The sequence below is a fragment of the Molossus molossus genome, unplaced genomic scaffold (genome assembly GCF_014108415.1).
Source record: "Molossus molossus isolate mMolMol1 unplaced genomic scaffold, mMolMol1.p scaffold_m16_p_12, whole genome shotgun sequence".
Lineage (NCBI taxonomy): Eukaryota > Metazoa > Chordata > Mammalia > Chiroptera > Molossidae > Molossus > Molossus molossus.
Window position 1 is genome coordinate 64,206,664 of NW_023425347.1, and position 23,399 is coordinate 64,230,062.

The following is a 23,399-nucleotide window of genomic DNA, read 5'->3' on the forward strand; positions in this document are numbered from 1 at the left end:
CCCCCCCCACACACACACACACAAAACAGGTGCCACAAAGGGCATCACCCTCGGAGAACAAGTGAACTGGGGAAAAACCTATCGAAAGCAGACAAGACATGTCATGATGAAGTATTTCCTTCAAATCAGTTGATGTGCTGACTGCAAATTGTACCCGGAGCTGGACAGGACAGATTAACAAGCTTCATTCACTTACCAGTAGTTTACAATGTTAGCCAAGCAGAACAGGCTCATTCTTGCTATCCAGACACAGAGTAGTCACCTTCAAAGAGAAAGTCCTTCTCCATCATGAATTAAAATTGAGCCCAAATCTCTTACAGTCCTCTACACATGTTCTTTCTCCACCTTTGACCATGTAGTTTTCTCCACTTAAATACCCTCCTCTCTTCCCACATTCTCCAGGCTCCCGTACCAAACTATGAAAGCACTGGGGATCCCAAACACCACCTCCATAAAGCTTTTCCAGATCCAGCCAGCTCGGATGGATTGCTATCTTCTCTGTACTCACTGAGCATTTAGTCTCGACCTCAGCTCTAACCCATCATATTCCACCTTGAATTATGGTCTTCACAGTGTATATCCAGTCTCCAGTTAGGTTAAGCTTCTGGAAGACAATAGCTGGACCTTGTCCACCTTTGTATCACTCAGCACCCAGAAAAGAATCAGTGCTCAATTAATGTCTGATGCAATTAATGTCTGCTAGACAACAGTGGAACAATGTCCACAATCTCTGAGGCAGAGAGGTTGAAACACAAGAATCTGAAACCCAGCCAGGTATCCTTCAGACTTAAAAGCCTACAGACTGGCATTTGCAAGCATGGAAGACTTCAGGGAATACAGGATTTGAACTGGGACACTTGGGGTCTATTTTATTATTCTTCAAACTCCTCAGTTCCAGCGACCATTATTTGTTGAAAACTGGAGGTTTCTGCGCATTTATAGACAAGAATTGGAAGACCATCTGAGAATTGATTCAGAGGAATGTGATCTTACAGGCTCTCTGCTTCTGTGGAATGTAGGACTTAGGAAGGACAGTACTCCCGTGTGCTTTGGTTCCACCATTTTCAGTTACTCAACTCTCACAAACTCATGCCAGTAATGAGTGGTTGCTTTGGCAAGTTGAAGAATTTTTGTGTCCCTACTGTTCTGTCTTCTTTCCATCCCTCACCCCTTCAACAGGGAACCCAGGGAAGCAGTTGTGGAACAGCAATAATGATAATAATAATAACAACCAAGGCTTCCATTGCATTTTCTTCAAGCCAGGCACAGTTCTGAGTGCTTTACTCATGAATGCTCTCTATAAGGTCAGCACTATTTTTTTTTTTTTTTATCCTCACCCGAGGACATTTTTCCATTTTCTGTACAGACAGAGTGGGAGGGAGAGAGAGGAAGAGAGAGAGAGGGAAACATCGATGTGAAAGGGACACATCGAGTGGCTGCCACCCACACGATCAACCAGGGCCGGGGACAAACTGCAACTGAGGTACATGCCCTTAGCGGGAACCGAACCCGGGTCTCTCCGGACTGCAGGCAGACGCTCTAACCGCTGAACCAAACCGGCCAGGGCAAAGTCAGCACTATTGATACCCCATTAGAGTTCAAGATACCAAGGCAGCCCTGGCTGGTTTGGCTCAGCGGTTGGAGCGTCGGCCTGCGGTACAGAGAGACCCGGGTTGGGTTCCCGCTAAGGGCACGTACCTCGGTTGCAGTTTGTCCCCGGCCCTGGTTGGTCGTGCGGGTGGCAGCCACTCGATGTGTCCCTTCACGTCGATGTTTCTCTCTCTCTCTCTTCCTCTCTCTCCCTCCCGCTCTATCTGAACAAAAAATGGAAAAATGTCCTCGGGTGAGGATTAAAAAAAAAAGATACCAAGGCAGCTTAACCAAAGTTACACAGCTAGCAGGCAGTAGAGCCAGGACTCCGGCCCTGAAGTTAGAAATGGGCTTGGATCTCAGCTTGTTAATTTGCTAATTCTGAGATCCTCTACAAGTTACTCAATGCTGAGCCTTTATTTCCTCATTTGTAAAAAGGAGATAATAATCTCCTCTTTGAGATCTACAGAGATTAAATGAGATAACATATCTGAAAGCCCCTATGTCTGATAGATGACTAAAGATAGCTAGTTTAAAAAGAGTAAAATAACCCGGGTTCGGTTCCCACTAAGGGCGCGTACCTCGGTTGCAGTTTGTCCCCGGCCCTGGTCGGTTGTGTGGGTGGCAGCCACTCGATGTGTTCCTTTCGCATCGATGTTTCTCTCTCTCTCTCTCTCTGTTCCTCTCTCTCCCTCCCACTCTACCTGAACAAAAAATGGAAAAATGTCCTCCGGTGAGGATTTAAAAAAAAAAAAGAGTAAAATAGCCCAGGCCGGTTTGGCTCAGCGGTTAGAGTGTCGGCCCACAGACCAATGAGTCCTGGGTTTGATTCCTGGTCAAGGGCATGTACCTTGGTTGAGGTTCATCCCTGGTCCTGGATGGGGATGTGCTGGAGGCAACCAGTGGATGTGTATCTTTCACATTGATGTGTATCTTTCACATTGATGTTTCTCCACCCTACCCCCCCTTTTCTATCTGAAGATAAATGGAAAAATATCCTCAGATGAGGATTAAAAAAAAAAAAAAAGAGTAAAATAGCCCAGCGGTGTGGCTCACTGCTTGAGTGTGAACCCATGCATCAAGAGGTCACTGATTCAATTCCCAGTCAGGGCACATGTCCAGGTTGTGGGCCCGATCCCCAGTGGGGAGCGTACAGGAGGCAGCCAATCAATGTTCTCTCACTGATGTTTCTGTCTCTCTTTCCCTCTCACTTCCTCTCTCTGAGAATCAATAAAGAAAAAAACATAAAAAATAAAAAAGATAATGAGGTTTCTCTGCAGAGATGGTTGAAATAAGAATGCTTCTGAAAAAAAAAAAAAAAAAGAGAGGTCGCTCATTCGATTCCTGGTCAGGGGTCAAATCCCCATTGCGGGGCATGCAGGAGGTGGCCAATAGATGTTCTCTCTCATCAATGTTTCTATCTCTCTCTCCCTCTCCCTTCCTCTCTCTCTCAAATCAATAAAGAAAAAAATTGCCCTGGCCAGTTTGGCTCAGCGGTTAGAGTGTCGGCCTGCGGTCCAGAGAGACCCAGGTTTGGTTCCCGCTAAGGGCACGTACCTTGGTTGCAGTTTGTCCCTGGCCCTGGTTGGGTCGTGTGGGTGGCAACCACTCAATGTGTCCCTTTCACATCGATGTTTCCCTCTCTCTCTCTTCCTCTCTCTCCCTCCCACTCTATCTGAACAAAAAATGGAAAAATGTCCTTGGGTGAGAATAAAAAATAAATTAAATAAAGAAAAAAATAAAGAGTAAAATAGCACATTAATAATATTAACATTGTAGCAATTAAGGCAGTGCCAAGGAGAATGTGTTTTCATGTTAGAAAAATGTCTCCCAAGTTCATTCTTTCATGTCATGTTATGAAGGTAGTTTGATTCCAATGTGAAAAAATTCTCCAGTGGGAGTTCACAAAACAAAACCACATTTGACACGTAACACGTAGAGACTGAGTGTTCTTCCCATCAAATGAGGCCCTTCCAGAATGTGGTATTTCTGCTGATCAGATTACTGTACACTGGAGTGTAATAAAAGATAGAACAGGCTGACACTGATTGGAAAAGAAAATGTAAAGATCACACTGAAGCCATCCCAAATGGGCTGATATATTTTAATCATTCTGTATTAGCTTGCTGCATCTTAAAATATTTTGTTTTCAAGTCAAGTCACAGCTGTGTATACTTTAGGCTGTGGCCGTCATAAACAAATATGAAAAGAAGCAGAGTTAAAACAGATGAATGCCAACGGTTATCCATTAGTCTAATATAATTGAACACAAATGACCATTAGGAGACTTGCAAAACAAATCTGAGAAATAGAACTTCAAATATGAGTTTCTGCATAACTGAATGACAGCTTTGCTGGGGCCTGTTGTCTAGTTGGGTCAAGGTATGTTTTGGGGGAGCCAGTCCTCCCCCTCCCAAGTGACTCTATTGATAAGTATAGTGGAAGATTCCAGAGTACAGAGAGCCAGATTTCTGTGAAATATATTCAAAGATTGTAAAGTAAGTGCCCACCTCTTCTAAAGAATTGAAGATGTATTACCATGGAAACTCCACCACCATCACGACCACCATCAACTGGTTTTATTTTTTGGGCAGAGAAAAGATTACCACATTTACTGTCTCCTCTCCTCCCTGCTCCCTCCTTTTCCAATTCCTCATCTCTAAGCACCTGGAATTCTTCCCATGTTTGCATCTAAAAACTAGTTTAGTGTCTTAAATATCGGTTCCATAAGTGAAAATTTGGTAAAATGCATTCACCTAATGTAAGGGATGCCATATGTAAGCACTTGGTATTAGAACTGGAGAGAGACACATTTCAGAAATCCACTGTGGGGTACAACTGCATTCACTGAGACGTGAGCAGTGAGTGGTCTGCACCGTGGAGGTGGTGTGGAGACTGAGACGTGAGCAGTGAGTGGTCTCCACCGTGGAGGTGGTGTGGAGACTGAGACGTGAGCAGTGAGTGGTCTCCACCGTGGAGGTGGTGTGGAGACTGAGATGTGAGCAGTGAGTGGTCTCCACCGTGGAGGTGGTGTGGAGACTGAGATGTGAGCAGTGAAGTGGTCTCCACCGTGGAGGTGGTGTGGAGACTGAGACATGAGCAGTGAAGTGGTCTCCACCGTGGAGGTGGTGTGGAGACTGAGATGTGAGCAGTGAAGTGGTCTCCACCGTGGAGGTGGTGTGGAGCTGCACATTCTTTAACACTCAGCTCACTGGCTGCATCATTTTTTGATTATAACAATTGTTTGCTTAGATGAGAAACATCTGAGCTAGTAATTCAACAGGGGACGCGGGTCAAGAGGTAAAAGCCATCTGGGTTGGGGGAAAGCCAAGCCTTGAGGGGCCCTCTTCTTGGTCACTTGGAACTGGGGGATCTGTCCAGATTAACTGTGGAGCTTTTCCAGAACAGCACGAACTTCCTCTGGATGATAGTTCCAAGGGCCAGGCTTACCCTGCAAGAGAAATAAATCAGCATTCCCAGATTTCTGACTTTCAGGAGATCCGGGATAGTGATATCCACGTGGGAGTCATCGGGATGGTGTGGTCCAATGCAGATGCAACCATGAGGTATTTGAGATTACCCAGGGAGAGGGTGTGAAGTGGCAACAACATTTAACAGGAAGAAAGGACAGAAGCAGGAGGAAAACCAGCGTGGGGTAAAGTGACTCATTTCAAAAGGAGAAATGGGTTTATACAAATACACTTTTCTTCCATAATTATACCTTCAGACTGGCCTTGTTTTCTCCACCCCTCACATCCAGTTCTCTTCATTCTACATCAGAATCACCTCTGCCTCTCTAGTCCCACTGCCTAGTTCAGCCGTCTTCCCCTCTTCCACCTCCCGACTTTGACTTTGCCCTGCTCTCTCCACTCCCTTCTTCACCCAATAGCCAGTGATCTTTCTAAAGTAAGGATCTGATCATGCATCACCCCTGCTCAAAATTCTTCAATGGCTCTCTTTTGCTCTAAAATGAAGGCCAAAGTCGTTGGCCCAGAATGAGATCCCTGTAACCCAAGTGCCCTTAATTCTCCATTCACACCCTGCCCTAACATGCCTCAGTGCCTTTGCCCACCCTCTTCTCAATTCTGCAATGGTTTTCACTTACCATGCTCACATGGCTGGCTCCTTATCCCTTAGCCAAGCAACTGTCACCTCCTCTGAAAAGCTTACTTGTCCCCAGGGGTTGGAAACTACCTGTCTGAGAGCTAAATCTGTCCTGATGCCTCCACGCCCTTTCATTTACATTTTGTCTATGCCAGTTTTGTGTTACACCAACGGAACAGAATTGTCATGACAGGGATTGTTGGGCCAAAAAAGTCGAAAGTATTTATTACCTGGCCCTTTACAGGAAAGGTTTGTTACCCCTCCTCTGGAGTCTCTCTGACACTCTGTCTGGGTCTTCCTTATCCCCTAGACTGTGAGCACCTCAAGTAAAGTGTGGGCCACTTTTAATTCATTTTTGTGTTTCCGGTGTTCACACAGGGCCTAACCCAGGGTAGGGACACAGTGCCCAGCTTGCCACCATCTTAGAATCATGTCTCAGGGGAGGAGAAAGGAAAAAGGACCTGAATCCTCCTGCTGTGACCCTTGGCACCTTGGGAATTCATTTACAAGTTGTTTCTTGTTTCACTTGCATACAGAGGGCCAGCTTGACCCGTGGGCAAGGAGTATCCACATGGCTGGGCTCCATGTGCTCTCCAAGGCTGGCAATCCCTACAGCAGCTATCAACTTACTTTCTGCCCTCTCAGAGGAGGCCAGCAGTGCCCAGGGGGGCAGAGACTGTCCCTCACTCTGGCCAGGCTGGAAGCCTTGAGAGAACACAATCCTTCCAGAAAGGAAGCCTGGACTCAATGCCTGTCCTGAATTTCTGCTTCAGCCTTTCCAGCTCTGAACTTCAGAGTTTGCTTTCTTCCAGCCTCCTTCAGCCCCTCCAGGTTCAGGCCTGCCTCAGAGATTCCCTGCTTCAGACCCTCCCACTGTTGACTCATTCCACCCAGAGGATTTAGAATTAAAATCAGCCTTGTGTAGAGTGACCTTGGGCAAGTCAATTCCCGTCTCTGAGCATTGTTTATAAAATGGAAACAACATTCTCTGTCTCAGCTTCAAACTAAACCAGGGCTGGGCCAGTCTTCTGGGTTCAGGAGGCTGCCAGGAGGCTCTAGCTCCAGTCTGAACGCTGGGTGCTTTCCTGTGCATTATTTCATCCCCTGAGACACGGGGGCCAATATCTCTATTTTGCAGAAGAGGAAACCAAAGCTCCAAGGAAAGAAAGGACTTGCTCATAGTCACATGGCTGGTCAATCGCTGGGCAGCAATTTGAATCCAGGTCTGCCTGATAGGAAGCCTCTCTGTGCCCTTTGCCCTCCCCGGGCCCCTGCCCCTGGGGTGGTCACTACCTTGTAGAGGATCCTGCCCTCCTGGAGCACATAAAGCCTGTCGGGTAGCGCCGCATAGAGCTGGCTGCTCTGGTTCTTCATTGTGTCCACCACCACAGGGCACTGGGGGCGCCTGTCCAGCAGCAGGTGGGCTGCCTGGAGGCGGTCCTGGAGGTTCTGGTGATTCCTGATGACCACGTTGTTCTTAAAAGCCCAGCCATCTACAAGAGAAAGGACACGAAGTGGACCCCACAGGCATGGCATACACTTTTTTTTAGATTACCGCCCACTTATAACTGGGTCCCAGGGAGAGGAGCCCTTTGCCATGATTTGGCCTAGTTTCCTATTATGGGTAAATGCATGAGATCACATAGGGAGTTAGAGATTGATCCAGAACTGAAGCCTGTGGCTCCTGACTCCCAGACCTCTGCTCTTCAACGTGAAACAGCCCAACAGACCAGAACTTCTCAAACTTTAATGTGGTAACGAATCGCTCAGACCGAATTACAGGAAGATTCTGACTCAGTGTGTCTAGGGTGGCCCTGAGTCCAGCTAGCTCCCAGGATGCCAAGGCTGCTAGTGTCTGGACCACACTTAGAGAAATACCGCTCTTGACCTTTGCCTCTCTAAGTGTGAGCTGCCCAGACCAGCAGCATCAGCATCACCTGGGAGTTTGTTAGCCATGCAAATTCTCAGGCCCTACCTTAGACTGACCAAGAATGGGGCCAATGATCTGTTTTGTCAGCCTTCCCGATGATTCTAACACATGCCGAAGTTTGAGAACTACTGCTTTAGAGTCTAGATAATTTTTCTCTTTTGATTATTCTCCACTAGACTGTTCTTTCTGATTGGGTTGCAGCCAAGGTCTCCAACTCCCTCCTCCCTTGATATATGAAAAGAATTCTGAGAAACAAGATGTTCCAAATCACTACCCCAGGTGTCCAGGTTGAATCACCCTGGGAAAGGAGATCCACCTTGGTCTCCTTATGGTTATACCTACACAAGTAGCTAAATCACATTGTCCCCTCCCTCTGAAGGGCTGCCAGCCCCACGCCCATTCATCCCCTATATAACCCTGCCTGTTATACGGGCACTGACCCCCACCTTAGGAGTCAGCCCGGCAGGTAACTCCCCAATAAAGTTCTCTTGCCTGAACCCAGGTGTGTTCCTCCTTCGGCTGACCTTTCACTTTCCAAAGTGCAAATCTGACTATGTCACTCTCCTGCTTAGATCTTTCAATGGCTCCCTATCACCTTCAGGACAAATCCCAAGCTTCTCAGTATGGCCTACCAGGTCCTTAGTGACCTGGCCCATGTCTCTAGTCTTCCTCCAGCTTTTTGCCCCAGCCAGGTGGCTGTAAGACTTGGGGTTTCTTGACCCACTCACCCCCAAGCTGTCCCTCACTTCCGCCCTTTTCATCACAGCCCCTGCCTCCAGGTGCAGTGTGAGTAGAGGGGACTTTCTCCCTCCTTGTTTGAATACTGTGCCTTCTGCTGCTGCAGCGGAGTGAGCTCTACTGACAGCCTCATGATCGAGCCCCTCAGAGTGAGCTCAGAGCCCAGTACAACTGCTAGCTGGGCAACAACCTCCTGATCTCACTACCTTCTAACTCGTCATCCAAAAATCCCCAAGAGGGATTCCCAACACAAAATTTGATCGTATTATTTTTCTGCTTAAACACCAATTACAAGACCAACTGCTCAGCATAGCATTTAATGATCCCTGTCATCTCTCCCCACCTACATTTCCAGTCACAGTTGCTAGTCCTTCCACATCCAGCCAGAGTGTACTCCTCAGGTGATGCTGACACCTCGCCGCCCTTTCTCTGAACCATCTCTTCCATGCTCGAAATCCCACCTGTTCCTTTAAGGCTCAACTGTAACTCAGGGCTTCTCAACATTGACACTGTTGACATTTCGGGCTAGATCATTCTTATTTTTTCCTCACCCGAGGACATTTTCCATTTTTTGTTCAGAGAGAGAGGGAGAGAGAGAGAAACATCGACGTGAAGGGACACATCGAGTGGCTGCCACCAGCACGACCAACCAGGGCCAGGAACAAACTGCAACCGAGGCACGTGCCCTTAGCGGGAACCAAACCTGGGTCTCTCTGGACCGCAGGCCGACGCTCTAACCGCTGAGCCAAACTGGCCAGGGCCTAGATAATTCTTTATTGTGGAAGGCTGTCCTGTGTGTTACAGGATGTTGAACTGCATCTTTGGCCTCTACTCACTGATGTCAGTAGCCACTCGCCCCTTCAATTTGTAACAACCAAAAATATCTTCAGATACTGCCAAATGACCCCTGGAAAACAAAATCCCCCTTAGTTGAGAACTATGGCTCTAACATTATATTCTCCGGGAAGGCTTCCCTGACACACTAAGCCATGTGATATTGGGTAAGCTCTTTAAAATCTCTTTAAATTCTCAGTATTCTTATCTGTAAATGGGTTAATAAGAACCTAAAGTAGATGGTCGTGAGGCTTAACTGAGATAACAGGTATGGAATTCCCAGTACTCTGCCTGGTTCATAGAAGCTGCTAAAAAAATATTGGTTTATTTTGTTTGCCCCCAAGATAACAGACAGGTGGAAGAATTCAGTTGTTATTATATACCACAGATTTTCTGCTACTTTGTTCTGGAGATGTTTCTCCCCACCCCCATGCCCACCCCCCAAACCCCCAAACTCCCAAACTCCCGTCATTTAAAGCTACTTAAGCCCTGGCCGGTTTGGCTCAGCGGTTAGAGCGTCGGCCTGCGGTCCAGAGAGACCCGGGTTCGGTTCCCGCTGGGGGCACGTACCTCGGTTGCAGTTTGTCCCCGGCTCTGGTTGGTCGTGCGGGTGGCAGCCACTTGATGTGTCCTTTCACGTCGATGTTTCTCTCTCTCTCTCTTCCTCTCTCTCCCTCCCTCTCCATCTGAACAAAAAATGTCCTCGGGTGAGGATAAAAAAATAAATAAATAAATAAAGCTACTTAACTTTAAATGCAAGGGCATTTTCAATTGGCCACATTTGCCAGGGTGCCCTTCTGCCTGCTTACAGGAGGTGGCACTCATTAGCTAATGGGCCCACAGGTTGAAAAAATAACTATAAATTGCTATGTCCCCTTCTACTCGCCCCATTTCTGGGGAGCCTGGACCCCAAATAATGTGGTCATGAGTTCCTTTGGAAGCCACATGGCCTATGTTTAAATAATAGTTGCCTCCCAGGGCAATAGAACTGGCTTAAGTCCATCAGTAGAATTTGCTTCACCTTCTCAATGCGTCAAAGTCCTCTGCTCAGTCCCCTACCCTCAAGAAACACCAGTATTTAAAGTATTTATTATCTCCCCCAAGACATCAGGACTTTGCAGATGACAAGAAGACCAGCTTATATTTGTATCACATTTGGGCAGTCAGTCTTGCCCACCCATTTGCTCAGTAGAGCTTCACAGCAGCTCCCTGTGGGAGGCCAAGCAGAGGTGCTCGTGCCCATCCTGCAGCTGAGAACGTGAAGGCCCGGACAGGAGCCGGACTTGCCTCCCGACTTCACCTGTGAGTTCCTTAGAGGCAAGAACTGTGTTATCTTTCGTCTCTATACCCCTAGGCCCAGCACACAGCAGGCACGTGTTAAATATTGCTGAACAAGCGATTCTGTGAGATCAGAGTTGTCATCGCATTTCAGTGGTGCAGAGGCTGCCGTGGAAGTGAGTTGCCCTAGGTTGTGTGGCCAGCGCCTGATGGAGCCAGGACTCACATTCAGGCCCGAAACTCCAGAGTCTGTTCCTCCTACCACAACTTGTGTTTCCCCATAATTTGCCTGAACAAACATGGTGTCTGGGAAGAAGGAAGCCAACTGATTTCGGACACAGACCCTGGACCTAGACCCTGGAACTGGCTCTGTGCACTTCATTTGTGGGGTTCAGGCTGTACCTACTTCTGTCTGGCTGACAGAAACAAGTACCCTGGGGAAGAAGGTGGGGAGGAGGAAGAAATGCCCCAACCAGGAGTGGCAAAGCACAGAGGCCAGAAATAAAGTCTGTAGCAGGATAGGGACAGGAAGCTTTTCCTCAATGGATGAGGTAGGCAGCCCTGGGCTGTGGAAGGGTTAAACTTGCTGGTCTGACTCTAGAAGAAATGGGTGAGGAGACAGGTATCGGGACCAGAAACAATATCTATGATGCTTTGACCATTCTTGTCCCAGTTTGCAACTTATTTTTCAGAAATTAAAGCTAGATCCTCTAGGACCTTGTCACTCCAAGTGTGGTCCCTTGGAGCCCCAGGATCGCCTGGGGAGCTAGTGAGACATGCCAAATCTCAGAGCCTTCTGAAGTCCTACTGAGCCAGAATCTGCATCTTAGTGAGATCCCAGGTGGTTTAAGTGCAAACAGTAAAGTTTGGGAAGTGCTGGCCCGGGACAGTTAAATCGGCCTTGGCCAAGCTTCCGCTGTCAGCAGTGATGACACCAGGCATCATCTCTCAGCCCTGGAGACCGCAGACACCTGCAGGCACCCAGTTCTCTAACTGAGGCCTGCTGCTCCCCCAAAGGGGTATTTAACAAAGAGGTATTGTGCTTTCACTTGCTGTTCTGTTACCTATGCTGTTTATATTTTATTAGGGAAATTTTAAAATATACATAAAGGCTGAGAGAACAGTCAGCATAGTCAAACCTCTATGTACCTATTACCCTATGATAATATTTTAAGTTGCCCCAAAGTCTTAATGAGAACAAGAGCTGCCAGTTAAATGAACAAAGTATGAAGTTGAAAGCAGTTCTCAAACCTTTGAGTGCATATAAGTCAAGATGCATAGGGTCTGGGGAAGGGCCCTGGAATATACATTTTCACAAGCAACCCAGGTAGCGCTGACACCAGGGACCTTGGGACACACTGGAGAAAGGGCTGCAGGATCAACTTTGCTGATAATAGTAATCTCTACAGCTACAGCACGTGGATCAGCCAGCAAGGCAATGCTGGCCTGAAGTACTCACTCATTCACCCAGCTTTTACTGAGCTCTAAGTCTGTGACATGGACTCTGCCTGGTGCTGGTTAACAGACGAATCTTGTGGGGAGATGGGTGAGTAAACGACATTCATTCCACTTGGCCACCCAAGCCTCTTGCCTTCTTCAATTTCCGGGTTTGAGAGTTGGGCCAAATTCATGGGGTTGATCCCCATGAAAACCAGGAAGTTAAAAGTGTATCTGACCACTTTGTAAAGCTTGTGGGGCTTAGACCAAGATGTGGAAGTTTCAGGAAGGGATATATCTGCCCATAGCAAGAAAGGGTTTTCTTACAAATGGAGCTGTCCAGTAAAGGAACAAGATTTCCCATCTAGTAGGGACTAAGGAAAGGATTCCTATTCCATTCCAGGTAAAATCTGGCCTGGGGAAGTGATTATCAAAGTGTGGTTCCCAGACCAGTAGCTTTAGCATCACCTAGTGCTTGTTAGAAATGTACATTTTCAGGCCCACCTCAGATCTGACTCAAACTCTGGGGTGGGGTCCAGCAATCTGGTTTTTTTTTTGTTTTTCTTTTTAATAATAGTTTTTTATTGATTTTAGAGAGAGAGGAAGGGAGAAGGAGACAGAGATAGAAACATCAATGAGAGAACATCGATGGGGCGTCTCCTGCATGCCCCCCACTGGGGATTTGGCCCACAACCTGGGCATGTGCCCTCAGGGGGAACCAAACTGGCAACCTCTTGGTGCATGGGTTGACGCCCAACCACTGAGCCACACCAGCAAGGCCAGCAGTATGTTTTAACAAGCCTTCCAGGTGATTCTGATGGTCACTAGAGCTTGGGAACCACTGATGGAGGTGAACCATGATGTCCCTTTGAGCTCAGAGGGCCTTAGCATGGATTTCACAAGTAGCTAAACAGCAGTCATTTCACTTGTGACATTCAGCTCTAAATTCCTTGTCACTGTGCTCATATTAGCTCCTCTCCCTTGATTTCCCTGTTTCTCTATTCAGGATATTAGATGTTCCCCCAGCTAGACCCTGTCACTCCAGGTTTTCTGCTTTGTGTGCCTAGTTGAAAGCACAGACTGAAGTTAGAAGGAATGGGTAAACATTTCAGGGACAGGGAGATGGGGGTGAACAGTGACCCTTTGCCTCTCTCCTCCTATACCTCTCACCATCTCCAACCTTGGGTGGAGGGGAGCAAGAAGAGGGCAGGAGGAGTTAGAGGCAGGAGATCTTTGTGTACCTGATGCATGTGCTTCTTCAATGTAAATGACGAGAAAGTCTGCTGTGGAACTGAAGTCTTCAATAAGTCTCTTGAATTGGTCAAATTTGAAAAGAAATGAAGGTCAGGTACAACTTCCAAAATTCAGCACCAGTGGCCTGTTGCCTGAAACAGAAATGGAACCACACCAAACAGTAATCTACACACAGCATTTATTTTGCAAGCACCATCTTCACCTCCGCTTCAATTCTGTTGTCGTTATTTCCCTCTAAGATGGATTAAGGGCACAGTGGGGAGCTGAAGCTTAGAGAGTATGACTTAGCGGAGCCAGTTTGCTCCTCTATGAAATGAGGAGTTTCATCAGATGGTCTTAGTGGACCACCTGCAGTTGCTGGGTGGGAAAGAAAAGAATGATAAGAAGAGTCCATTTCATGCAGTTTACAAGGCAAATGCACATCCATTCTCTCGTGTAATGTGATTAGTATACTACAAGGTAGGTAATTTTTTCCTCCCTTTGTAGACAAACTGAGGTTTATGGGCTTGTCTCATGTCACATAGCAGGTGAGTAGTGGAGCTACAATTAATACTCTGGTTCCTAGACTCTTAATTTAATGCTCTTTCCAAAGCACCTTAGTGTCTTCATCCATAAATGGACATAGTAATAATACTTTGTAGGATTGTTATGAGAATTAAAGGGGTTAATACAGATAAGGGTCCATAGGAGGTGCTCAATAAATGTAAGCTGTTCTTATTAGCTATTATCTACTCCCTGAGCTATGATGTGAAAGGGACTCCACAAAATGGAGTGAAAGGTGGGAGCAGGGCCAGCTACATAATTTGCTGGGTCCAGTACAAAATGAAAATTCAGGGCTCCTTGTTCAAAAATGGGGACGGTGCCATTGAGTATATAAAAATATAAAGATTTTTCTTTTGTGGTCTCTCCCTTGCCCTGGCATGGTACTTTTTTTTAAATCCTCACCTGAGGATATTTTTCCATTTATTTTCAGACAGAGTGGGAGGGGAAGAGGTGGGGGAGAGAGAGAGAGAGAGAGAGAGAGAGAGAGAGAAAGAGAGAGTTAGAGAAAAAGAGAGAGAGAGAGAGAGAAAGGGAGAAACATCGATGTGGTTGATTCCCACACGACCCCGATCAGAGGACCTAACCACAACCAAAGTACATGCCCTTGAACCGCAACTGAAGTATGTGCCTTTGAATGAAACTGAACCTGCGACACTTTGGTCCACAGGCCAACGCTCTAACCACTGAGGGACACCAACCGGGCAGCATGGCACTTTTTAGTTACTGTTTAATGTTGCACTCCCCTGGGCACAGGGATATTCATAGGGTGAAGGCAGACCCTCAAAGACACCCAGGAGCCCCAAAATTCAGTGTGCATGTGTATGTGTGTCTGTGGTCACTGGCTACTGGCTTTCCTCTCCCTCCAGCCACCAGACCAATGCACCACGCCCCAGCCAGGAACCAGAGATTTCTCCTTCCCACTTGCCTTCCACCCCAACCCACAGGAGATTACAAACTGTAGAGGGACATGCTAGGTACCTTGATGGAGGAGGGAGGTGGCAAGAGACCCCTCCTATCCAATTACCCCCAGTCACTTGCCAAATTGTACCATGACGCTGTCAGCCCAGGATGCGGACGGTTGCCTTCCTGCTCTGTCATGAGACACTGCGGGATGCCCACACCTGAACCTGGCCCATGTCCAGGCCCTAATTGGGGCCAGAAGGTGGTAGCAGTCACTGGGTGAGAACAGGAAGGAGGCTACATGGGTTGGGAGTGGAAGGGTGGGTCTTGGAGAACTTGTCCTAGGGGAGCAGGGAGGCTGGGATCCTGCAGGAGCTAAGGCTCCAAGTACCTGGGGCATGTTCCATTGTCGCATCAGGTTACAAAATGGCAAATTCAAAGATAAAACTGTTAAGAATTTCAAGACATCTATAGCAGAGCATTAAAACCTCAAGCATGGGGCCCTTTTGAATGTGGGACCCTGTGTGATTCACTAGTCCCATGAAGCCTGCCCTGGGAGGGAGCCTTCTGTAACTCTCCCAGCCTAATCGAGGAGAACTCTAGGGAGCCGCTAGCACCCTGTGGTTACTTATGGCCAGAGCTGTCATTGTTGAGCCCTTACTGTACACCTAGGAGAGCATGGCAGGTCCTGCACTGTGACAGGGCGTCTGTATCGCCCAGGCGGCTCACTGCCCCTTGAGGGCAGGCCTGTTCCTCATTCATCCTCGCATCCGCAAACGGGACACACTCTCCTTCCACCTACAAGCGTTGATTCTGCACTATCATGTACAAGGCTCTCTGTGACACACTAGGGATTCAGCAGAGAAAAGACAGCAGGTCTCTGCCTGCATGAAATTTGAGGTCTGTTTAATGGGGAGCAATTTGAGGTCTATTTAATGGGAGACTAGCAAAAAAAATAGGTAAAGGCATAAATAAAGTAATTTCAAGTTATGATAAGTATTATGAAAGAGACTCTAAAGGAATGACCTACTTTATTGATTTAGAAAAAAAATTTTTTTTTAGGAGTGACCTACTTTAGACAGGTGGGTCAAGGAAAGCCTCTGATGAGATGTTATTTAACTGGAGAAATGAAGACTAGGAGTGAGCTAGTGGGGACAAAGGGAGGAAAAGGGCATTCCAGACAAAGAGACTCCATATATAAAGGCCCTGAGGAGGGACAGACAGAGCTTGATGTGTTCAAGGACCTGCAAGGCCAATGTGACCGAAGCCAGGCTCGGGGTGGAGTGGGAGTCGTGGTTGGATAGGGCAGTATGGGCCAGAGCTGGCAGGCTCTCCTGCACTGTAAAGAATCTGAATTTTTGCCCTGGTCAGTTTGGCTCAATGGTTAGAGTATCGGCCCGCAGACCAAAGAGTCACGAGTTTGATTCCGGCCAAGGGCACCTACCTCAATTGTGGTTAGTCCCAAGTCCCAGTTGGGGTCGTGCGGGTGGCAATCAATCAATGTGTCTCTCTCACATTGATGTTTCTCTCTCTCTCTCCCTCCCACTCTGTCTGAATATAAATGTAAAAATATCTTTGGGTGAAGATTAAAAAAAAAGAATCTGAATTTTATTCTAGGTACAATAGGTCGTCATGGATATACAAAGCAAGGAGGGTGATATTTGTTATAAGTTTGGCTGCCCAGCTTCTAATTCTTCTTCTTACTTGGAATTTCCTATTTTGTGTACTATTTATTGATGGGAGAGTGTGCCCAGCCTTGCTCTATGGAAGACAGAGGGGCCAGGGCACAGTCAGTGACTCAAGTAGGACTGCTTGGACCTTCCCATATAGATCTTTGATTCTGGAGTCATTGAGATGGTAGGATTCATCCACGGTCCAGTGGTAGTGCACATCAGGGATGGTGGAGTCCTACAGTGTTGATGGTTTCCCATGGCAACCACAGTGAGAGCAGTACCCAGGCCTGACCATTGATGCCAAAAGATAGTCCAGGCCCAGTGCTCCAGCTGTGGTTGATTCTGGGGATCTGACAACACTTTGTATACACTAATACACCCCTTTGTATATGTATGTGTGTGTGACTAAGAAAACCGGAGTGAGTTTTTATTGCTTGCAAGCCAGCGCTCTAACTGCTACGGTAGAGCTGTATAATGAAAAAATGATCAGATTTACACAGAAGACTCCTCCAGCTGCTCTGTGGGGAAAGGACTGAGGTGAGAATGGAAGTTGGAAAGAAATAGCCAGGGGGTATGGCGGAAATTCACATGAGAGATAATGGGAGGACGGGCTAGTGTGTGGTCAGTAGAGAAGGGAAAACTGGAATGGACAGGACTTGCTGATGCATGGGGAGTAGAGGGCATCTTAACTTGCTTGTGGTTAGTTATTCCCTCATCTACTTCCACAAAGGATTTGAATCAGCTTACACATAGAATAAAATATTAAATAGAGATTTTTAAAAAATCATGCCCCTCTGAGAGGCATAGAAGAGGAGGGAAATGTGGGACACAAATAAATAGGCCTTCAGGTCCCTGCATTTATTACAATTGTGCTAATATTTGATTCTGAGTTTCCTAGTGGCCAAGTAAAAGGGGAAGCCATTGGTTATATATTCCTCATTTTTCAGTATATGAGGAGAAAGCAGCTCAATTTCTCTGGAGATACACAGTTCTCCTTGTCCTTGGCTCACAGATTTTTCTCATAGGAGGCCCTAGAGGGTGGTGAGAGGGCCTCAGTGGCTGTTGGTTGATTGCACAATGAGTCCTCTCCCATGTGACAGGTATGCCCAGGCCTCAGCAGGAGAAGCTCAGAGGTCAGTCACGGACAAGTGGCCAGCCATTGGCCTCCAATGACCTCAGGGAGTTACCCTACAGATAAGAATCCAAAAGACTTAAATTCAGGAGCAGAGTTAAATATTAGCTGTCTAGAATTTGTTTTTAATTGAAAAAAAAAAAAAAGATTCAGCACCCACTATTAGGACCTTAGAAGAGACAGAGCCATTTGTTTATTTTTAGTGTAGTCGGGTGCAGGGATCAGTTTTGAGGACAAAGTTTAAACTTAGTTCCCTGCTTTCCTGGTAGCAGAGAGAAGGGTGGGTACAGGGGGTGGCAGTTCTGGGGGGCAACACCTTGCTCATGTCCACAGGCCATGATGCAGAGAACACCATTTCAAGGATGTTGAGCAATACCCTTGCTGCATGGCTCAGTTGGTTGGAGCATTGTCCGTCTGGTACACCAAAAGATTACAGGTTCAATTCCTGGTTGGGGTACATACAGGAGGCAGCTGGTTGAAGTTTCCCTCTCATATCGATGTTTCTCTCTCTGTGTCTAAAACTCAATTTAAAAAAAATAATAATAACCTCAGGTGAAAATTAAAACAAAAAGAAAGTCAGCCAAGGACAGTCAAATTCAACTCGCTTGTATACATGGGAAAACAGCTCTGTAGTAGTGCTGGACTCAAATCTACCATCATGACCCCCCAGACCAGTAAATTAACCCCCACAATGGGCTCTCCCAGCAGAGAAAGCTGGATAACACCTCATAAACATACTAGGAGAGATTTTAAATAATATTAAACAAAGGCTGAAATAAATCTGGTTTCAGATTAACTCCTAGCTGCCTAGAAAATAAATCATCAAACTTGCCTTCTGCCACAATACACCAGTTAACCAGTGTTTTGCTGTGTGTGTGTCCGAAGGCATGCGTATGTCATGTATGTGCATGTGCATGAACATGCAGAGGATAGGCGGTGTCTGAGAATTCCTCTGATCCTCTGTTGTCTTACTCAATAACAGAAAGTACATGGGCTGAGAGTCAGAAGGCACAAGTTCTAGTTCTGGCTCTATAAGAACTTGCTGTGTGACTCTGAGTGAGTAATTTACTTCTCTGGGCTTTTGTGTCTAAACAATGAAAGAGTTGCCCTGGCCAGTTTGGCTCAGCAGTTAGAGCGTCGGCCTGCAGTCCAGAGAGACCCGGGTTCGGTTCCCGCTAAGGGCACGTACCTCGGTTGCAGTTTGTCCCCGGCCCTGGTTGGGTCATGTGGGTGGCAGCCACTCAGTGTGTCCCTTTCACGTCGATATTTCTCTCTCTCTCTCTCTCTCTCTCTCTCTCTCTCTCTCTCTCTCTCTCTCCCTCCCTCCCTCCCTCCCACTCTATCTGAACAAAATATATAAAAAAATGTCCTCAAGTGAAGATTAAAAAAAAAAAAAATGCAAGAGTTGCTTTAGGTTACTTTCAGTGTGGCTCTAAAATGAGTTCAGATATATACCTAAAGCATACTATAGAGCTTTTTAGTGGCCTCATGGATTTCCAAAGCAGGTACAGGATGTATTTCTAATAAGCAGACCTGATCGTGTTAACTTCCTGCTTGAAAATCTTTCTAGAACCCACCAATACCCTCAGGCTAAAGTCTACTCTTTGGTGAGACATATAAAGACCCGCAAGCTCTAGTTCTTGATGATGTCTCCAGCCTCCACCCCTTCGTGACTCCCACACCTCACTTCTGCGAAACTGACGGATGTTCCTCCCTATCTCGGACCTCTGCTGCTCCTCCCCTCCATCCCGCTCTGCTCCCTCTCGCCCTTTCTCACCCCAAGGCTTCACTGTCCCTAGACAATCAGCTCACCATCCTCTTTTCCAGGAATCCTTCCTCTGAATACCTCCCTATGCCACCCCACTTCTTTCATAACCTTCTGGCTCTCTCTCTCACTACACCATCTCTCTCTTTGGGTTGTGAGAGCTACCAGGACAGAGACCAGCTGTGTGGATTTCTGTACTGCCAGCACATACTATTTCAGAGGACTCTGGGTCAATGTGATGAAAGCCAACTCTATTTCATAGTTTTATCTTTTAGGTTTATCTTTTAGTCTCCTTCTCTCTTCTTTCTTCAGTCTCATGTATAATCGCAGGAAACAGAGATAAATAGAACAGTCTTTAAAATGTGAACTGGCCCACTGAAAATGAACAACTAAAAGAGGCAAGTAAATTCTGTGAACTGACCATGAGACAAGTTGGCTTTCACGGAATTGATTGCTAGATGATTGATATTCTGCACATTGGCCTGGTTCTATCACAGTGCTGGCACATAGTAGATGCACACTAAAATTTAGTTGCTATGCTTATTGCTCTTACTACCAGTGGTCACTTGGTGTTTATGGACTAACTAGAGGTTTTTGTGCACCCTGGTTTAAACTCACGAGCAAAAAACTCTTGGCTTTCTTTTTGCTTGAAACACTCCGCTTTTCCATTCTCAGGTACAAAAATCTTATTCTTCAAGGCCTAGTTCCAAATCCACCTCCTCCAGGAAAACTTCCAAGCCCTTCAGGCAAAGTTCCTACCTCCAGAGCTTCCCCCATCTCACAGAACTGTAAGAATTTTTCACATCCACCTGTTCTGTAGAACCAGAAACTCCTTGAGTGAAGGAGCAAGTCTTACCTAACTCTGTGTCCGTGGCATCTAGCTGAGGGCCTGGCACATAGGAGGTGCTCATATTGTTGAGGTATAGTGAAGAAAACAGGAAGAAGAAGCCCTGATTCTGGGTCTGACTCAGTCACTGGCTCTATTACCTTTGCCTCTCAGTGTTCTCCATTTCCTTTCTAAAACGAGAGGACTAGATTAGGTCAACATTTCCCAAAGGGTGTTCTATGGAACCGATGTGATGAAAGGCATTTCCTCTGGCAAAGAGTGGGATGAGGGGTGTGTGTGTGTGTGGTTGATGTGTTAGGAAAATTTGTCAATGCTGTGTTAAAGTTTTTTCAAATCTTGTTCATTTACTTTTAGGCTTCAGGTCTTCTCAGAGCCTCTTATATGTTCACATGCACCATGAGTTTCCAGAGGAGGGTACAGTGTGAGGGTTTCTCAAACTACTTAGACCAGGGGGCCCTATATAATACAACGTATGTGTGGGGCTTGGGTTCCAAAGAACACTGTAAAGCTCTACAGTAGCCAACTGCCTCAGGGATTTTCTCTACTCTATCTGCTATGTCTAGGCCCCTGGAATTCAGAGATGAATCAGCCCTCTTGCAAGACTTCCCACTGGGCAAGAAGAAAACACTTGTGCTTAGGCAGCCCGAGGCTGGGTAGGAACAATCGGCGCCTGAGGAGAAGTACAGACGGAGAGCCATGAATCCAGAAGAGTGTGCGCATGCCCAGCTGTAAGCATCTGAGATGGCTTCACAGACTGGGTGACAGGAGAGCAGGACCTGACATGAGGGGGACTTGAACTGTTGGCAATGGAGTGGAAGAGCCAACTGTCTTTCCCAAGGACAGAAGGGAAAGCACAAGGGACACACAAGGTCCGACGTTGTCTACAGGCAGTGAAGGTGAGGAGGAGCTTGCAGGTGAATTTGGGAAGAAAAGCTGGAATCAGTCCAGGAAGGACCTTGAGCACAAAGCACAGCCCAGGGAGGGCCTTGAGCATTCACTCTGAATGCATGGGGTGGGAGTGCACACGTTTGGAAGCTGGGGTATTGAGGGGTCAAGGCTGTGCCTGTGGAAGGGCAATCTGGCAGGCATTCACAAGTTGGGTGGGAAGAGAGGGCACAAAAAGGAGGAGGAAGTCCTGGGCAGAAAGGACAAAAGGAGAAAACTGATTGGAGAGGACTTTAAGAACCCAAATAGATTGAGCTGTTTGCCTGGAAGAGACAGAGAACACATGAGAGATCTTCAGCAAATATTTACTGAGCAACTACTCTGAGTCAGCAGCAGCCACAGGGGTGCAATAGTGGGTGAGAGCCATGGTCTGCACCTGCACAGAGCTTGCAGGCTAGTGAGGGTGACAGACATTAACCAAATACCACACATAATTACAAACCAGGACGGGTGTAATACTAAAGAAAAGTTTAGGATATTAAGTATACAAGAAGGGGTAACCTAGTCTGGGGAGCTGGGGTTGGCTTGTCGCAGGAAGTGTCACCGAGAAGAAATCTGAAGGATGAACAGGAGTTGATGGGGGGTGGGGGGTGCATCTCAAGCAGAGTGATCATGTGGTAAGAGTAGTCCTAGAGACACTGGAAGCCAGTGTGGCTGCTTCATAGTTTGAGTGCCTGCAAAGGTGCTGATGCCAGTCAGAAAAAGAGAGTCCTGGTTTCAGGACGTATGAAGAAGACAGGAAGCCCTGGCCGGTTTGGCTCAGCGGTTAGAGCGTCGGCCTGCGGTCCTGAGAGACCCAGTTCGGTTCCTGCTAAGGGCGCGTACCTCGGTTGCAGTTTGTCCCTGGCCCTGGTCGGTTGTGCGGGTGGCAGCCACTCGATGTGTTCCTTTCGCATCGATGTTTCTCTCTCTCTCTGTTTCTCTCTCTCCCTCCCACTCTACCTGAACAAAAAATGGAAAAATGTCCTCGGGTGAGGATTAAAAAAAAAAAAGAAGAAGAAGAAGAAGACAGGAAGCCAAAAAATGAGCAGCTGGAGTAGTGGAAGAATTCAGGACTTTCCAACCCACTTCCCAACCGCCTCGAGCATCCCCATTCTAAGCACCTCTTAAACCTCCTGACCTTGCATGAAGTCCCAAATGTTACACCTCTGTCCCGAGAGGCGGACCACGGGGCAGTTTGGGGCTAGACCCCCTTCCTCAGTCTTGTCCTCCAGTCGTTGCCAACGGACCTTCAGGATGAACCAGAAATACTGGGTGCTGAAGAGGGTCGGAGCCCAGTTGTCATAGGAGAAGTGCGGGTTCTTCCGGTTCATGGCCAAGATATGCTGCTTGACTTTCTCGGGAAACAGTTTCAGTTGTACTTTGCCCAAGGTCACATGCAGGGCCACCTGCAAGAGTACCCAGAGCCTCTTCAGCCACAGCCCTGGCTGGGGCAGCCCCATCTTGGCACAGCCAGAACTGGCTCTGAGGCTAAGGGACAGAGACACCCAGCTGGGCCACACTGGGCGGAGCTGAACAAAGGTGCAGAGTGGAAGTAGCCAACTCTGGGCTGGAGGAAGGTATGAGAACAGAAGGTGTTTGCCTTCCTGTCAATGGAATGGAAAATTCCAAACCAAGTGCTCAAAGTTCTGTTCTAATTATTATCATTTCTGATTCTTTGTCTTAACCTTTGGGAGATTCTTGGATTGGAAGACTTCAGATCTTAAATTCTCCTTCTAATAAAGTTTTAAGAACAAACACTTTAAAAGATCACATTTAAAGGGACTCCATGGTCCTTTAGAAAGGTTCTGTTACAAGCGAGTAAGTTCTAATGGTAATTATTCTTTTAATAAAGTAAATACTTCTTTTACTAATGAAAGATGTTTTCCCCACTCACAGCTTCTAGCTGGTGGTTGAGTGTTTCTGGAGACAGAACTGTCCCTGGAGGATTTGGGTCTGAAGCTCCCCAGGCAGATGCAGAGCTGGGGCCATCCCCAAGGAAAATTGGGCCCTTGACTTCCCTCAGCACTGGGGGCAGAGGATAAATACAGCACTCTGATCTCAGTGGTGTGGTAGCCTAGAGTGGGGAAGAAACAAACAGAAAATTACCCCTCAGTTTTCAAAGTCTTTGAAATCTACTGTTTTATCTTTAAAGATGTATGTAATTTGACACATAGATACAGAGAACAAACTATGGTTGCCAGATGGGAGGGGGTTAGGGGGTTGGGTGAAAAAGGTAAAGAGATTAAGAAGTACAAATTGGCAGCTACAAAATAGTCACAGGATGTAAAGTGTTGCCTATTTCAGTTCTGCCATGCCCACACATGGTTTCAAACAGTCGTTGCTCTTTTATTTATTTATTTTTTTTATCTTCACCGGAGGATATTTTTTCCTTTTTTTTTTTTTTTTTGTTCAGATAGAGTGGGAGGGAGAGAGAGGAAGAGAGAGAG

General features: G+C 46.8%; 1 protein-coding gene across 3 annotated transcripts; it reads right to left on the bottom strand.

Annotated features, from left to right (window-relative positions):
* Positions 1–4,972: 4,972 nt before the first annotated feature.
* DIO1 (iodothyronine deiodinase 1) lies at positions 4,973–22,412 on the bottom strand. 3 transcript variants are annotated; one of them, XM_036257271.1, is made up of 4 exons: positions 22,271–22,412; positions 13,153–13,299; positions 6,988–7,187; positions 4,973–5,041 (listed from the first exon to the last, which is right to left on the bottom strand). In XM_036257271.1, the coding sequence occupies exons 1-4, from the start codon at positions 22,410–22,412 to the stop codon at positions 4,973–4,975; spliced, it is 558 nt and encodes a 185-aa protein (XP_036113164.1). The 3 variants fall into 3 exon arrangements, with proteins under 3 accessions (XP_036113164.1, XP_036113162.1, XP_036113163.1); XM_036257269.1 differs by having other exon boundaries at positions 13,153–13,296; positions 22,091–22,412; XM_036257270.1 differs by lacking the exon at positions 13,153–13,299 and having other exon boundaries at positions 22,091–22,412.
* Between the last annotated feature and the right edge of the window lie 987 nt (positions 22,413–23,399).